Genomic DNA, 17,395 nt, shown 5'->3' with positions numbered 1-17,395 from the left:
ATGTTCATGTTCAATCTGCAAGCCAATACAAAAACAATTTTTCGATTGGTTATTGACAAGCTTTTCTCAGAAAATGGATTGATAAGGAAAGTCAAAACTGTACATCGAATATTTTTTTAAAAGATCAGGTCTTGGGGCGTGCCGCGTGATCTACAATAGGTTTTTAGAATTTTTGTCTGTTTGTCTGTATGTATATCCGGGCTAATCTCCAAAAGTACTATAAGTATGGATTTACTTCAAATTTGTTACTGCAGAGATAGCTTGAGAGTTGAGACCTGAGGGAAGGATATAGGATAGGTTTTATCACGGAAATCCCACGGGAACGAAACGCTAGTAAAGTATAAAAATAAAGCATCGGCACAGATTACTAAATATGTAGTTGTTAAGTTTGGTCATTGGTAAGTTTTTCAGGATTTTTCCAGTAGTCGTAGATAGCTAATTTAATGATTTTGTGAAGTCTATAAATATAAATAAAATGACTACTATTGTTATAATATTTGACTGCATTTTTATGACTGATATAATATATTGCTGTAAGTATCTAAACTGCATATAAATATAGTACCTAATGGCATTAGTATTCCGTAGGTACTATATTTTTTATAAAGTATTAATTCATCTTATACAAAATGTTGTTTTGAATGACTCTCCTACGGCTACATGGCTACATGTCTATTGTCTTGTAGCATGATAATTAGGTTCCTACATTGCACTCTTTTTGGATTATTTTTGCTTTTAAAATCTCCGAAGTAGTAATTATACAAATGCGCTCACAAGTAACGAGCACGGAAATAAAAGACTTAATAGCAAAGTAGGTACCCTAAAAGCTGTGTGAAAGTTGCACCCTTTAGCAACGTGCACCTCTCGTGTCAAGGGCGCTGAGTGCACGGGAGCGAGGTGGCGAGGCGGTTAGCAAAACCAGCCACCCTCTGCCCCGCCGCCCGCGCCCCTCACCCGCGCGCCGCCCGAAAGGGATGCAGCCCGAACAAAGGAATATTGTTGCCCCGCGTTAGCGCTCAGTGTTTTAATAGCAAGGGCTGTGCATCTGCTATACATTGCGAGATGCATAGGTGCGGCTCGGGCACAGCTCGGGGCGGGCGGCCGCGCGGCGCGGGGAAGGGGGGCAGCGCCATCGATCCGAAACAGCTGTGCGCCGAAACCGATTGTTGCATTTGCAAAAGCCGGTAGCTGATCTCAAGAAACACGCCAATATTGATCACGTTAAGCATTCCCGAAACGAATTCGCTCTATAATTAGAATATATTTTTAGTTTTGTGTCAGTTTTAGTTGGTAAATGCAGAGTTTGATATAAGAGACAAAGAAGGGGCGTGTCGTTGCCACGTGATGATAGACAGAGATAGGATGCGCGGCGGAGGGCCGCGTGAATGGTTCCGTCGCAGCGGTGTCAGGCGTCAGCTGATTGTGACTGTTGCTAGGTGGAACCGGGGGGGCGGGGGGTGAGGGGGCGCCATTATAAACTCGGCTGGAAGTTTCGAGGCTTATGAATATGTATGAAGGTATAATTTTTGACGCCGCCCGGGGACACGAGTGCTCCGTAGAGCCGGCTTATGCACGAAATGCATTTTCCATTTATGAGACCATCCAAAATTGATAATCCGAATAATATCTACCTTCAATTGAAAGCTCGTGGAATTTGTTTCGTTTATTTGATGAATATTATTGAAAACAGTATTGAAAACTGAAATTTTATTAAACATGATACGCAATATGCCTTTTCGATTTTCTTTAATTAAGAAGACTAATAACCACTTCTCAGCCTAGTTAAAATGAGATCAACCCTCCAATAAGCCCTCATATCAAATATTATCCAAAGAAATGTGGCTAAAATTTGATTTAATTTGAACACTTAAATTGGCTCAGAAATCATCTGGGTAGGCGTGTCTCGAGAGACGGCCATGAGATCTTCGAAAGCGGTTTGTTCCTCTGGGATACACTTCAGTAACAAGAAATTTCAAATTACCTTTGTAGACATACAAATAAAATCAAGCTTACCAGATAGTCGTAACAATATGTCGGGTATTAGTAGTGTGCTGTGTGACAAGTTTATTAAAATGGCTGCGTAGGTTTATACATCGCCTACATCCTTTTGTAATTAATCACTGTGCGATTAAATAATATAATAACTTAGTATTCAAATTCGAACTACAATTGATTGTTTCGTGTAACTAATTAGTTTGATGTTGAACGACGGGGATTTAAATGAAACAAGATCTGTTTCTGATAGGGACAGTAGAGTCGACATCGAGTGCTCGGCAGGGGGCGGCCAGGCGCTCCAAGCGAACTGTTTGTTATGGTACCTCTACCTGGAGGATACTTGTGTTTAGAACACAGATAGATTTAGATTTTCACTATCCATGTACAAACAGTAGGAGCAAGCTCTGCTGAAATAATCATATTTAGAATTTCTATATCCACTCTACTGACGTAAAGTTTTGGATTGCCATAAAAATCTATAGTTATATATATATAAAAGAAAGTGGTGTTAGTTACTCCCACAGATAACTCAAGAACGACTGAACCGATTTAGCTGAAAATTGGCAGGGAGGTAGTGTAGAGCCAGGAGGACATAGGATACTAAATATGTACCACGGGCGAAGCCGGGGCGGACCGCGGACCACTAGTGAATAATAAATTGCAATGTTCATTATACAAAGTAGATGCCTTATATCAAGTGATCTAAGCAAAATATCGATAGCACACGTCACACTATAGGTAAATTTGGAAAATCCAAAAGTGCACGCCTCATAATTTTTTTTTAATAAATATTAATTAATTATTATTTTTGTTTATTTAATAACAATTAACCCACATCGAATCAGACCCTGAAAAATGAAAGGGTTCTATTCCTGAGCATACTCAAGCGTAAGAGAAAAAAAAAGACTCGATTAGTAAAGTATTTCGGTCGCTATCGTGTTAACAAGAAAAAGGATCCGCACATACAGACACACGGACGTCCAAGACAGAACTTTTTTAAACTGTTTTTTAACTAGTTTAAATAACAAAAATGACATCAAAAATATCATGAACGTTAAGAATAGTGTTTTTTCTTAATATGTGTGTGTATGTATTATCTTACAAGTGCAATGTATGATACATAAAGACATTTTAAGTTTGAAAAATCAGATGTTTTGCGCGAAGTGACAGTAGTACCCACCTCAACGCTTCGCTTATGAGGCGTGCAATAAATTGTAAACACTTCTATGTAATTTGTAAATGAGACCCCATAATCCATATAATTATGTACATTTCCAATAGTGTAAAATTGCATCGGGGACATGATTAATGAGCCGGTAACAGAGATGTGGTCCTCCCGTGATGGATGAGCCGCTGACCAAACAGACACGCGATACTGTTGACCGTCTGCCGGCTGTACCTCCCGAGTCCCGACACAGACTTGAATCTTGATGTTCCAAATTCCAATTGACCGTGACTCATAGATCACCCCCATCAGATCAGTCGTCATGACTCATGAGAACAACGAATGAGGAATCAATGTTTATGGTACAAAAGGAACTGTCGCAATTAGATATGATGTAAATTATTATTGGTAAGTATGTACTACTATTCTTAACTGGCTTCTCTTTTTTTATTTTAGAAATAAGAGAAATTTGAAAAACATATTTTATTTGATGTAACATACACAAAGTATTATATTCTATAATTTTAGTAGGTAAGAATTCTTTATCTAACAATTAAATGCAAATGACAAATCCATATAAATTTCTAGCGATATGACATGATACCTAGATTTAATAGCATAGAATTTAGCAGTCTCCCAAATAATAGTTCACGTCGTTCCGCAAATAGCTCATGTTATCGAACGCATAACATACCTACCTATAATAATGTATGAAATAAAATAGTTTTGCATACAAAGTAACCAGACACATCGGATGTTGCGGTATGCTGGTGAAGGGCCTGTTCCCAGGGTGTGGTGAGTGAGAGCTGCAGGCGGATGTGGACACGACACCGTTTGCGATTTGGGCATGTATTATTTTTCTGGATGACCGTAACTTGATATTACGATCATTGGAGCTTATCTTGCTGCAAATACTTATTCGATTGATCAGATTTTAGATGTACAAATAAAATGTATGCTGATAACTTTTTTACAATGAACGCTTACCTTAACCGTTTATTTGATGAAGAGACGAGTGCTAGTAGAATTTACATATTTTTTTAAAGCAAAATAATAATAGATCTTTATGAGTTCGGTCTATTTTCATCATTTGTGTCAATAAATATCTGTAGTCTCTATAAATAAATTAATATATACCTATATGTAAAGCAAAATAACAAAAACAAACACAATTTCGGGAACTTTATCTGAAGTTTAATTAATTCGGTGATAAATACCGGAGCAAATAGTGCGACCAGTAATTATTGAAGGGGTGCGAGTGGTGACGTCACAGCCTCAGTGTTTGCTCACTTTCACCCTCCGCCGAGATTGATCACCCGCGGTGGCTCACTGAGGACATTGTTAAACATTTATTATTATGTAAAAGTACTGATAATTACACTTTTTCTGGTAATTAATGTTCTCGTAAACCATTGGTTCAGTTACTAACATACTAGGTTGAAAAATAAGAAAGTTGTCTTGTTACTGTCTATTCTCAACAACAACATTCTTTATTGTATAAAACATGTAACATGGGAATAAATTAAAAAACATGAGTATTCTCTGATTAATCTCAGTTGAACAAACCGCCCGCCGCGACCGCAGCCACGGATTAGCATTTAGCAGCCTACAAAAACAAACGAATTATTTATATTTCACAATTAATGTATATATTTGCTTTTCCTACTAACGCATATATTTGTGGTAACGAGTAACGACTCGCCCAACGTGAAAGGCTTCAGCCCTTTAAATCCACTTGAGTGAAATCGCGATTGGAAAATATCTCAAGTTTGCGAATTGCGATTACCCCAGTGCACTATATCATCTAGTTTAGTGCTTTGGCCCCTTGCTACGGGTGATGTTTGTCGTGTCTGTGTGTTTGTACTGGCGGATAATTGCGAGGGATCCGTCGAGCCCTCAAACGATCCTTGAGCAAATATAATATTCAGTCATCACTTCGCTGCGCAAACACGCGGATATGCTCAACTGTGTACGATCGAATCATTATCCCACATCGTTATTTTAAGAGGCGTTATAATACTCGTGATCGTGCGCTATGCTTAGTCTAAGATTTGATGATATAATTCTTAATAATATCAACTTTTCGAGTAGATGTAAGAGTCACAAAAATATGAATAAGTAGTACATAGTACATAATATTTTATCACAATGTTCGGTAAACGTCAATGGCTGCACGCTGCACGAAACTGGCTCCATAAAAGATATTCTCATATTTCGTACACAAGTCCTGCGTCGGAAATGAAACTTCCCGAGTGGAGAGCGGATCTATATTTGCTATATTTTTGCCCGCGGCCTCACTTTGAGCTGCAACGCTTAAATTATATTTTCAGTGCCGCTCTCGCATTTTGGAAGCCATTTTTATTTTCATTGCGACGCTTTTGCCTAGTAAATAAATAAACGTGCATTACTTTTTGTGAACCAGAAATTCTGTTGCTGTTTAAACGATATAAAATGGACTTGACTGTAGTTTAATTATATTTGTTGAGTTTATTTCATGTATGAGTTGTTATTGCACGCCTCATAAGCGAAGCGTTGAGGTGGGTACTACTGTCACTTCGCGCAAAACATCTGATTTTTCAAACTTAAAATGTCTTTATGTATCATACATTGCACTTGTAAGATAATACATACACACACATATTAAGAAAAAACACTATTTTTAACGTTCATGATATTTTTGATGTCATTTTTAGGGTTCCGTAGCCAAAATGGCAAAAACGGAACCCTTATAGTTTCGTCATGTCCGTCTGTCCGTCTGTCCGTCTGTCCGTCTGTCACAGCCGATTTACTCGGAAACTATAAGTACTACAGTGATGAAATTTGATGGGAATATGTGTTGTATGAACCGCTACAAAAATATGACACTAAATAGTAAAAAAAAGAATTGGGGGTGGGGCCCCCCATACATGTAACTGAGGGATGAAATTTTTTTTTTCGATGTACATACCCGTGTGGGGTATCAATGGAAAGGTCTTTTAAAATGATATAAAGTTTTCTAAAAAACATTTTTCTTAAAGTGAACGGTTTTTGAGATATCAGCTCTCAAAGTCGTAAAAAGTATGTCCCCCCCCCTCTATTTTTATAACTACGGGGTATAAAATTCTAAAAAAAATAGAGGTGATGCATGCTAATTAACTCTTTCAACGATTTTTGGTTTGATCAAAGTATCTCTTATAGTTTTTGAGATAGGTTGATTTAACTGTAATTTATTATATTTGCTGCTACGGAACCCTTTGTGCGCGAGCCCGACTCGCACTTGGCCGGTTTTTGTTATTTAAACTAGTTAAAAAACAGTTTAAAAAAGTTCTGTCTTGGACGTCCGTGTGTCTGTATGTGCGGATCCTTTTTCTTGTTAACACGATAGCGACCGAAATACTTTACTAATCGAGTCTTTTTTTTCTCTTACGCTTGAGTATGCTCAGGAATAGAACCCTTTCATTTTTCAGGGTCTGATTCGATGTGGTTTAATTGTTATTAAATAAACAAAAATAATAATTAATAAATATTTATTAAAAAAAATTATGAGGCGTGCACTTTTGGATTTTCCAAATTATTTGTTAATTCCATTCGCTTATTTGTAATTTATTCATGGGTTTTGTTTGTTTTGGTGAGAACAAGAAACGTGTAGCCCAACAGGCGAACCTTGAATAATGAATGAGAGAGTAGGCCGAGGCGTGCCGGAGGGCGACACTAGTGTCCCGAGATTGCGCTGAATGTGCCGGGAATGAATCCCGAGTGCTTGTAACGGAGCACTCCGCCGTAATACGCCGGCTCGTAAGCTCTACACTGTTCTGTAAGAACATCTACCAATTTGAGTAAGGCCTTTACCACGAAAGAAAAAAGAGAACACATGGTTTATCATAACATTACTATTTTATTAAATTCAGGGTTTTTATTGTAAATATTATCCGTCATTATGAAATACGGTTTGAACTGTCCAAATATTATAATATTTAGATAAATATTCTCTTCATAAAATTTGCTTCAGTCTTTCAAAAAAGGCTAAAGGATTTCTTTATAATTGGCAATTAAAATTGAAAAGGATGTTGGGTGTGGTTTTCAAAGGTCTCTATCCAACAAAAAATCCATAAAAAATAACGAGTTCGGCTTGAGGCAAGTCCAATAAATAAACGTATTGTAGATAATAGATATTAATATTATGAATAGTAGTTGTTCAGCATTCTGTTTCATACTAGATTTAATATGTCGAGAATAGTTTAACAAATAAAAGAAGTTAAAGTAAAATACATTTCTTAAAATTCAACTATATATATTAGATAATAAATAAAAGTGGAAAGAATAAAATTATGATCATCCTTTTAAAGCATTTGTTCGTCTGGGAATTTAGCTAAAGTCGGGAGCTTTGCTATGAAAACTCCGACAGGCGTTTAAAATGTTACATTTTATTCACACACTATTCGTAAATAAAATTATGTAGGTATGTTCCTTGTTATTTAGATTTCTTTGATATCCGTTCACAGATTATATCATTATACATTACATCGTATTGTTATATTAGGGATCAGGAAAATATATATATTATGTAACTAAAATAAACCTATTTCATTTTATAAGTACATACTTATATTATAAACCTGAAGATTTTGGTTGTTTGAAAGATTTTTAAGCCTAAAGAATCTTATTTGGTTATCGCGAAATGGGTACAAGCTGGTGAAACGTAGAGCACAGGTAGAACATATTTAAATGATAATCACTTTGACGTAAAATGTTTTTCTTTTTAATTTCTATCTATCAAATTCGAAAGTATAATTCGATTATCATCTTAATTCTGGCGAAAGGAGTATAATATTTTATCCATACAATAAATGAAATTCAGACGACTTTATAAGCGGCTTTATAAGATGACTCGTAGAAAAATCAAAAAATGTAAACAAAAACAAAATTAGACTACAGTTTTTCTATTTATAGAAAAACTGTAGTCTAATTTTGTTACACAACAATAATACCTATTTTCAACATAAAAATAACTTCCAGGGCTATTATATAAAGTACATTGATAAATGATATTGTTAAGGTGCGTATAAATTAAGCGCGGCAGCCGCGCGAGCCAATGTTCGACCAGAGTTGACGTTCATTTGCTGCGCGAGCCAATATGTAGATATATTTTAAGTTGAACGTAGTTGCCGCGCGCGGCAGGCGATCCATCACGAACATCTCTTCTGTAGGACGCCAAAAGTGTAGTCATTTTCTTTTTCAAGTCAGGAATAGGTATATCCATTTTCTTACTGATTTCTACCCACACATCCTCAGCGATTTATTGTGGTATTGGGAGGATTTGTTGTTCCACAAAAATTCATTTGCGCCATACAATTGTATTAGTAAACGGCACTTTTCGTTGTCCATTTTTACGTAGACGCCGCGCGAGCCGAATCACCAAAACTACAAACCGTCCACACGGCGCGCGAGCGAACGCCTGAAGCTCCTTTGATGCGGTCTCAAAAACCGACAGTGAGCGGATCGCCCCGCGGCACGTTCGAGCGCGGCAATGTTCGCGTCGCCGCGCGCGGCGATCCCGTCTACATAGTGCGCGGCCGCCGCGCGCGCCTATGTTCGATGGTTTTCCGCGCTTAGTTTATACGCGGCTTTATGTAATTGGAGACAGGGATGATCTCTCTAATGCGATCTACTTATACCAATGCAGAGAGCATTGTATAGAGTATAGACTATAGTGTATACGTATCATTATGATTAGATGACAAAATTGATGTTACCGTAATCTATGTTTTTAAATTCAAACAATGAATTCAAATATGTACCGATATTCAATTTTATTTTTAACTCAACAAAAATCTGTGTTTTTGTTTATTTGTTACCGTTTTTCCACAAAAATTACTCAACGAATTTAGTCTTCTTTTGCCATTAGAAAACTATCTAGATATCTTTATCAGGTAACGTTCGTTATTTTTATAACAGGTTAACTTCGGTTTATTATCTAATGTTGTATGTAGTGATCTAATGTCTATGTTCTGCTTCTGTCTATGTTTATATACAGAAATATAATTTTAAATAACTTGTAACTTGTGCCGGCGCGCGGCGGTACGTGGTGGTGATTGGTGGTAGCAAGTCACAGTGTGGTCACCCGTCACACGTAAGTAGCGCAAGCTGAGTCATTTCCTCTTACCTTCTTTTATATTACTGTACTTATTGGTAATATAATTATTATTTATTAAAAGACGATATTATTAGGAGCATTATAATTATTTATAAGTAAAATGGTTTGTTGTGTGTTTGTTAATGGATTTTTACGATATATTTTACTTGTGTGCTGGCCACAGGGACTTGGGAGTGATATTTCCCGACTCTGTGTAACTGCTTGTTAATGAATGAACCCTTGATTTCACGTTACTTTTAAATAATTCCAATCTTTTTTTATTTAAACAGGCTAGTGCTAGTAAACGTAGACCAACAGCTGTAAACATTAAAATCATTTTAAACTGATTTCTTCTCTACTGTTGTAGAAAACTATTATTAACAGAAACCTGAACTGATTTTGAATCACCTTGCGCTGTCCCACTCCCATGATAATTGATATGGAGTGAAATAAGCTACAGATAGTGGCCGACTCGTATGTACAGATTTTTTAGACTAAAATATATTACACTGTAAGTATATGAGTTAATTGTATACCTGATTGCTGATATTATGTTTATTATTTTTTTAAGGTACCTCGCATAATAGTGCATAATATCTTGTATCAGGCCTACCCGTGCGATGATGGATATAGTTTGTCGAGGCCTTACTGGTAACAGTCCTTTCTGTATACTTGCTCAACCTAGTATCACTATAGTATTATGAGTATAAATTATGTTGGTTTAATGCTCCAAGTAAATTTTAGTCAAACACGATAATATCAATTATAGTCGTGATGAAAGATGTTAAATTTATTTTGTTAGTAGTTGGCTGGAACTGTGATAAATCTATGTGTGGAAGCTGGCTTGCAGACAAACAGCCGCGTTAACTTGTTATGTAACTTGTAGCTGTTAGCTGCGTGATACGAATGTTATGTGTCTTTAGTCTTTACTACCTATCGCCATTAATCATAATTGATGATAATGGATAAAGTATGTCGAGGTATTCCATATTATATATTTTGTTGACAGGTCAAGGATAAAGATGAATTGCTGTGGTTCAAGGGAAAATATTATAATTCTTTTATATTATGTATTCTTATCTATCTATTGTATATGTACCGATTACCGACGTTCTGTGCTATGAGCTATGTACTAGATAGAAATGCTTTTTAATTGATAAGATGCATGTAGTGGTCCAGCTATGGTATGTGTATATTATATTGATAACCAAGATCAAGGGGTGCAAATGATATAAGGATATATATCAATAAAAATGAATACAAATCAATACTGTTGTTTTTATTTAAAAGCTGAGCTGCTAAATGTAATTAAACGCAATTTATGTTGTGTAACAATAATATAATGTAATGTTAGTAGAGGAGCGCGGCGTGGTTGCGCGGCGGGCGCGGCGGCGGCGGTCGGCGGCGCGGGCCGTGCGGGTCGGGGCGCCGCTCGGGCCCGCGCGGCCCGGCAACGCCGCGCAGTCCGCGCCCGGAGCCCGCGCTCACCGCTCACCGCTCACCGGCCGCCAGCGACGCCACCGCACCGCTAGCCATGGAGATGGAGCACTTCATCGAGACCGTGCGCAAGTACCCGTGCTTGTGGAACACCACGGCCATCGAGTACCGCGACCAGGAGCTGAAGGACGCCGCGTGGACGGAGGTGATGAAGGAGACCGACTTGTCGTCAGGTAAGCGTCGCGTCGCCGGCTGGCCGCGCGGCCGGGCGCCCGCCGCGCCCCGCGCCCCGCTCCTCACTCCGCGTGCCCCACCCGCCCCGCGCCCTTCACCGCACCCGCCGTCGCCCGCGCTCGGGGCCCGGCGCGCGGCGGCGACCACACTCAATATATAACTTATTATTCCATAATCTATACCGGTAACGGAAATGCGAACAATATCATGTTGCATAGTTTTATGATTGCTCGAATTTATTTAATTGTTTGTGTTTTTTAATAAATATTTTTTGCACACTATTCACCGGACGTAGATTATACCATTTTTATACCATTTTCTATTAGTTTACGATACTTACAGAAATAGAAATAACTTCCTTTATTTCAAAAAATATTTGTACCTACATGAGATATTAGGTACGTGAATGGATAATAAATAATAGATATTATTAAGTAATTAACAATAATAATTAAGTAATACAGAAATCGAATTTTGCCAAAACAAACCATTAACACTATTATTTTACAATTTAACGCATAATTTAAGCAAACCGTTAAAATTCAAATTATTAACTGTCATCGAACATGCAACGACCGCAGCTAGCGTGCTCATTGGTCTTAAGTCTAAACCGTGTTTAAACTAATAATTTAATGTAGGTACCTAATTTTTTCGCTCTCGTAAATAAAATCTGTAGATTTCCTCCGTACATCTGTTTCCCTAACCCTACGTGGTGCTACGGCACGCCGCACGGACCGCGAGATTTTTTTTTAATTTAAGAGATTAGATAAGGATTTTTTATTAGAGAGATCATAATTTAACGGGTATAAAAACGAACAAATTGTGTAATTGTCATTTTAACCGATTTCATTTGATGGCATTTATCCAATAAAACGAATTTCTACTATGAAATTTTTATTAGATGCGAGTTGCGACTTGCGACATATCACATAACTAATTAAGTACATACGGTACTCGACGTATGAGTTATCACAAATAATATTGTAATACTGTGTTATCACTCTGGATACCATATATTTGATATTATATAAATATTTTAAGATTTCATGTTCGGTCTATTTAAGTAGGAAGGTTTAGATTTTTTGTAAAAAATAATTAGGACATACATTTTTAAGTTTTGGCCTAACCTTTAAAAATTTTAGACGAAGTTTATTAATGTCGGATGTTTTCAATACTATCTAGGTACCTAAGTATATACATATAGGTATAGGTAAATTATTATGTACAAATCTTATTTTAAATTGGGTTTAGTGTTTTAAAAACTGTTAATTTTAGTTTTTAGGTAGAAAACGAGACTGGTTCAAACTCAAAACTCAAACTCAAACATTTATTTATTCAATTAGACTTCTTCAGTCTTCTAGAAGCACTTTTGAAACGTCATTACATATTTTTAACATTTACCATTGATTCGGAAAGCAGTATCTACGGAGAAGAACTGGCAAAAAACTCCATAGTTGCTCTTTTTAATCATGTCAGTTTTACAATTTAATTTTACAAAATACATATGTAACATCATATATTATCGTAATATGCCAAAGAATTACTGTCCTGTGGTTTTTACGCGACAGCCCTCCGGGTTTTTAATTTTTATCGTCCATATATTGCTACTTTAATAGTTAATATGTACTGTAATAGGCTCTCTGAACTAATACATTTTTTTATTAATTTTTAAATTTAGAACTACTAAACTCTATTATAGGTTAGCAAAGAGAGCAGGCTCGTTGATTCAATTTATTTGTGTACTACACAAAAGATAATATTATGCAATGTTATTTATTTTAAGTATATTCAAATATGTCAATATTCAACTGATATGCATTATTATTTTTAAAAAATATAAATCATTACTTCAACGGCAAGTAGTAAACGATACGTAACATTTGCAGTGAAAGAAGTGAAGCTGAAGTGGAAGAAACTGCGCGACAGCTACCGCGACGCGCTGAAGCGGCAGAACGACATGCTGGCCAAGGACCCGCTCAACGCCACCAAGAAGAACTACGCGTGGAAGTACATGGGGCCGATGCAGTTCCTGCAGCCGCACATGAACGCGCGCAAGAAGGCCGCCGACCCGCAGCCGCCCGCGCCCGCCGCCAACGGCGCGTCGCACTCCAGCGACGAGTCCGAGTCCGAGCCGGGCTCCGAGCCCAAGCGCAAGCGCACGTCGCCGGCCGACCGCCAGCCCGCCTACCTGTGCGCGCGCGCCGAGCGGCCCGCCGAGCGGCCCGCCGAGCGGCCCGCCGACCCGCCCGCGCGCTACGAGCGCCAGCGCGACGCGCCCGGCCTGCCCGACCCGCTCGACATCTTCTTCAACAGCATGTGCCAGTCCACCAAGCGCTTCCCGTACCCGACGCAGATCAAGATCAAGAAGGCGCTGTTCAACGCCGTGATCGAGGCGGAGGAGGGGCTGATCGCGGAGCAGCAGAACTACGCGGTGCTGTGGGCGCGCGGCGCGGGCAGCTCGTCCAGCAGCGAGGGGGAGGGGGGCGAGGGGGGCGGGGGCGAGGGGGAGGGGGGCGAGGGGGGCGAGGACGAGGACGAATGCTTGATGAAACCGCTCGCGCTGTTACAATAAATAAATCTATCGTTCGGCGTGAAAATACAATAAGAATAAACAATTTTGTGTTGTTGATTTTGTGCTGGTTTACTGAAGATTATTTTCTAAGCACCCGACGTGCGGTTTAATTATAATTTCTTAATGCTTAATTGAATTGACAATTTCCTTAATATATTTCATTTGCTCAGAGACAGTAGACGCTCAGATGTCTATGAAGTGTTGGAGTCTCGCTACCAAAGATGTGCAAGTTGTTCAGACGAATGTAACGACAGTATTACAATACAAAAGGGATCGTATATCAGCTCGGAGATCCGGTTTCTCGAAGCTTGCAGCGAGTTTAGTTACGTATTAATAAGACACGTCCAATTGAAAGCAGACTATGTAGTTGTAATATGTAAATGTATTGAATAATGTAAGTGTTCGTAGGTAGGCGGTAATCGTTAGTCATTGTTTATAATTTCCATTGTAATTATTGTAATATTGACTGAAAGCGATCGATCGCCCGTACTTTATCATTTATGTATATAGTACTTACCTTATTTAGTTTGTTTACACGCTTATGTCGTGGTATTATTAACGGTTGCGATTACATTATTAAACTGAAATACCTCTAGCTACTCTCTGATTAGCGCTTAGGTATATGAAAACTACATTGTTAGTCGTAAATTGAATAGTGTGAATCAAAATTATCGTATAATTAGGTAAAAGAGAACCAAGGTTGTCCATATTTACATCGTATCAATCATAAAGGATTTGCTATAAGACTCATCAGGGTAATTATAATGTACCACTATGTGTATGAATCACCGCCAAATATCTTAAAGCTACATTTTTTACAAGGGTAGGTAAATAAGTCGAGATAATCGCAGTGTTGGCGTGATATTCTGACAAAAATTCCAAGTTTAATTATAAGCGATATGCAGAGATGAGAAACCTATAGAAGGTCTTCTTCACCTCGTGAGTGTGATCGTCTGTTTGTTTGTGTTGTTGATCGAATCAAAGCTATGAGTGAAATAATTGTAAGACAATTTGACTGAGACTGTAGGGGTTATGTTGTGAATTGTGATGTTTATACTAAACGATTGTAACGAGATCTCCTGGAGGCAAAATAAATAAAAAACATTAATTAATATGAGTTGGTTTATTTCATGCCTTTACCATTTTTACATATTTGTATTTTAAAATGATGTGTGCAGTTCAATTTAACTTTTGTGGGAGGGCAGAGAGTATCCATTTCCTACATTTACAGACAATAAAATAAATTAATAAGGAATGTCTTAAATACGAACTGCATCTGCCCCAAGCCCCATGCCCCGATGACACGGGTCTCCACTGAGCATTACAACCCTCTTATCTAAACGTCTATACTTCGTTACAATCCCATTATTTTGAAGAGCGAAGGGTGGCTCACATGTGCCAAATGCTGAAAATAATAACATTCGTTTTTTAGTGAATAGAAAATTATCATAATTTGTAAACATTTTTGTGATATCTAATTCGGGTTTAGTTTTACATTTTGCTCAAATGGATAAAAATTTATAAAGAGAGTCTAAAATCAAAATAATATGCTCTACACGCTCTACAACATTGCTTTGCTATTTTTATTGTATCAATTCTGTTATAAAACTACTGGGTTTTCCTTTATTTATTGAGGTGACGTAAACCTGAATAAATTTTATTGTTACTTAATGCATTTATTAAAAAAAATGTCCGTTGTAAAAGTATTGATTTATAGCACATTTATATTCAACTCTTTTGTCAAAGTATTTATGTAGGTAACCATTATCAGCTGAGTGGCAAATCAGCTGTGCGTGATAAAGCTGATAATCAGCTGTCGTTGAACTGAACACGGGAACTGAACACGGGAACTGAACACGGGAACGAAAGACTTTCAAAGCAATAACTGATAATTATATTGCTGATAACGATTATGCGTTCGTTCTGACCACCCGTCACTAGGAAGCCATTTTACTGCCATAATCACTAGCGATTTATTTATAACCGGGTACCTGCTCGGTTCGAAAGCGAGGGTTCAGGTACGGACGGATAAATCTTGAAGCGGCGTGACGTGGCACGATGGCATCCTGTTTACGGCGGATCAGCTGATCGCAGATGTCTCCCGGCGCACTAATCTAGCCCTTATTGCTTCGGAAATAGCCCAGAGCCGTTACTTCTCGGAATGGAACAGCTGTTTTCTGTCGAAGGAAACATATGTTTTTGGGCCTGTGTGCGTGTTTCGCGGAAACGTGCCGCCACGGTTCTTGTAAGGTTTTTTCAGAAGCACACACCCAAGGACGCAAATAGAAATGTGTGTTAGTGTAATAAGTTCGAGTCAAGTATTCCGCTTTGTGTACCCTTGAAACGGTTTTTGTTGATGGTTATTAACCAAATACCGTCTTTGTTAAATATTGGGACGAGAATATTTTGTAAACTCGAGCCGGCCCCCGTCGCCCACGGGGTCGTATTGTACCTATTTATGTATGAGTAATTCCGGGTAGATAACTTTTTATGATAACGAGTATAAAAAAATACAAACTTTAGTTTATTTTAAGAAATAGTTATTATTCCAAAATTAATATTCCTTATGAAATCATTAATTCATTTTAATGAATGATTATTATTAGTTCGTGCATCCCAATGCTATTTTTCTGTTTCCTAAATAATTCATAATGATCGGCAATACCTAGGTATATATTTGACACATTTTGATAGAGACATATAATACCTATTACATTTTTAAAAATATATTTGTAATTGAATGGAATATAATTGTAAAACTAAAGTTACTAAACGCTGAATACAATATTGAAGTGCTCTCAGTAGCTCGGCAGAGGTATATTGTGCTGAAGATATTTCACATTTAGTTATTTAGGCAGGGACACAAAAAGTCACAAATGCAACACTAATGGCGCAATAAATCTAGCTCGTGTTCCCGGCTCCGCTCGCTGCTTCCGGAATGTTCACAATTTTTACGTTTTACACAATTTTAAAAGGGTGTTTGATTCAGTGCAATATGCTGTAATAAATTCATGCTGCTTTCAGAAATGCCTGTGTTATTCTTTTTAGAAAGTTAAATGTATGCAATCGGAACGTTAAAACCAGAGTGCACCGTTTTGTTGCAAGACCAAATAGCTGATATTTTTAGTTCACATGCAGTACAATTAGTGTAAGTTCAGAGCGGGGTCAATGCGCGATAAAAACTAATTACAAAGATAGCTGATAATATCGGTACAATAAATTGTTCAGTTTATATTTAAACCTTAGTTTGGAATTCCCAATCCATCAGGCCCCGGAATCACAGACACAATAGAAAATCTATTGTGTCGTGGCCCGATCGGGGCGCTCGGTGGTCACATTTGTTTTAACTTTTTGTAAATTCTATGTTTCAAATTAAATCACTTTGAAAACCTGCTAAACTGAATATGCATATAACTCGATTAAATAATATTATTGTCTGTATTAGCATATAGGTCTTAGTTTTTATTTTATTCTGGAATCTACAAACGAAGCTGCTGGCTTAAATAAGTAAAAATAACAAATTATAGGTATATAAAATATTATTAAGTAGGTACCTACTGTGTCTACAATATCAACCTGTATATAAAAATTATCTTATTATGTTTGTTATGGTTATCTTATCATAGTTTCGTCCGTTACTGGATGATTGACTAACGTCTAACAGACGTTTTCTTAATATCCTTCCAGGCTCCCAAACTTCCACATTTGTTAAGGAAGGTTATTAAAGTAATAACTGGGGCCGTGTGTTGTATCGTTTGTCACGCGTGACGTCAACACACTCCGGAACAACTCTTTCATAAGGCAGTCCATCAATTACTCAGAGCTGGCTCCACCTGTCAGGGTATCGCGCACAACCTCCATCCAGATGCGATACAGCCTC

General features: G+C 37.7%; 1 protein-coding gene and 1 long non-coding RNA gene across 2 annotated transcripts; both read left to right on the top strand.

Annotated features, from left to right (window-relative positions):
* Nucleotides 1-9,203: 9,203 nt before the first annotated feature.
* Nucleotides 9,204-10,672, top strand: LOC149481357 (uncharacterized). The gene is made up of 3 exons (XR_016316901.1): nucleotides 9,204-9,269; nucleotides 9,657-9,746; nucleotides 9,844-10,672. It is a non-coding gene; the product is annotated as an uncharacterized LOC149481357 (long non-coding RNA).
* Nucleotides 10,673-10,711: 39 nt separating this feature from the next.
* On the top strand, nucleotides 10,712-14,629 carry LOC149481356 (uncharacterized). The gene is made up of 2 exons (XM_089705644.1): nucleotides 10,712-10,942; nucleotides 12,830-14,629. Exons 1-2 carry the CDS (start codon nucleotides 10,807-10,809, stop codon nucleotides 13,513-13,515), a joined length of 822 nt encoding a protein of 273 aa, XP_089561770.1. The 5' UTR covers nucleotides 10,712-10,806; the 3' UTR covers nucleotides 13,516-14,629.
* The last annotated feature ends 2,766 nt before the right edge of the window (nucleotides 14,630-17,395 follow it).

The sequence above is a fragment of the Colias philodice genome, chromosome 17 (assembly GCF_061535455.1).
Source record: "Colias philodice isolate Cphi_HAF_F1 chromosome 17, ilColPhil1 Martin Lab GWU primary, whole genome shotgun sequence".
NCBI lineage: Eukaryota > Metazoa > Arthropoda > Insecta > Lepidoptera > Pieridae > Colias > Colias philodice.
This window is presented reverse-complemented; position numbering and strand designations above follow the sequence as displayed.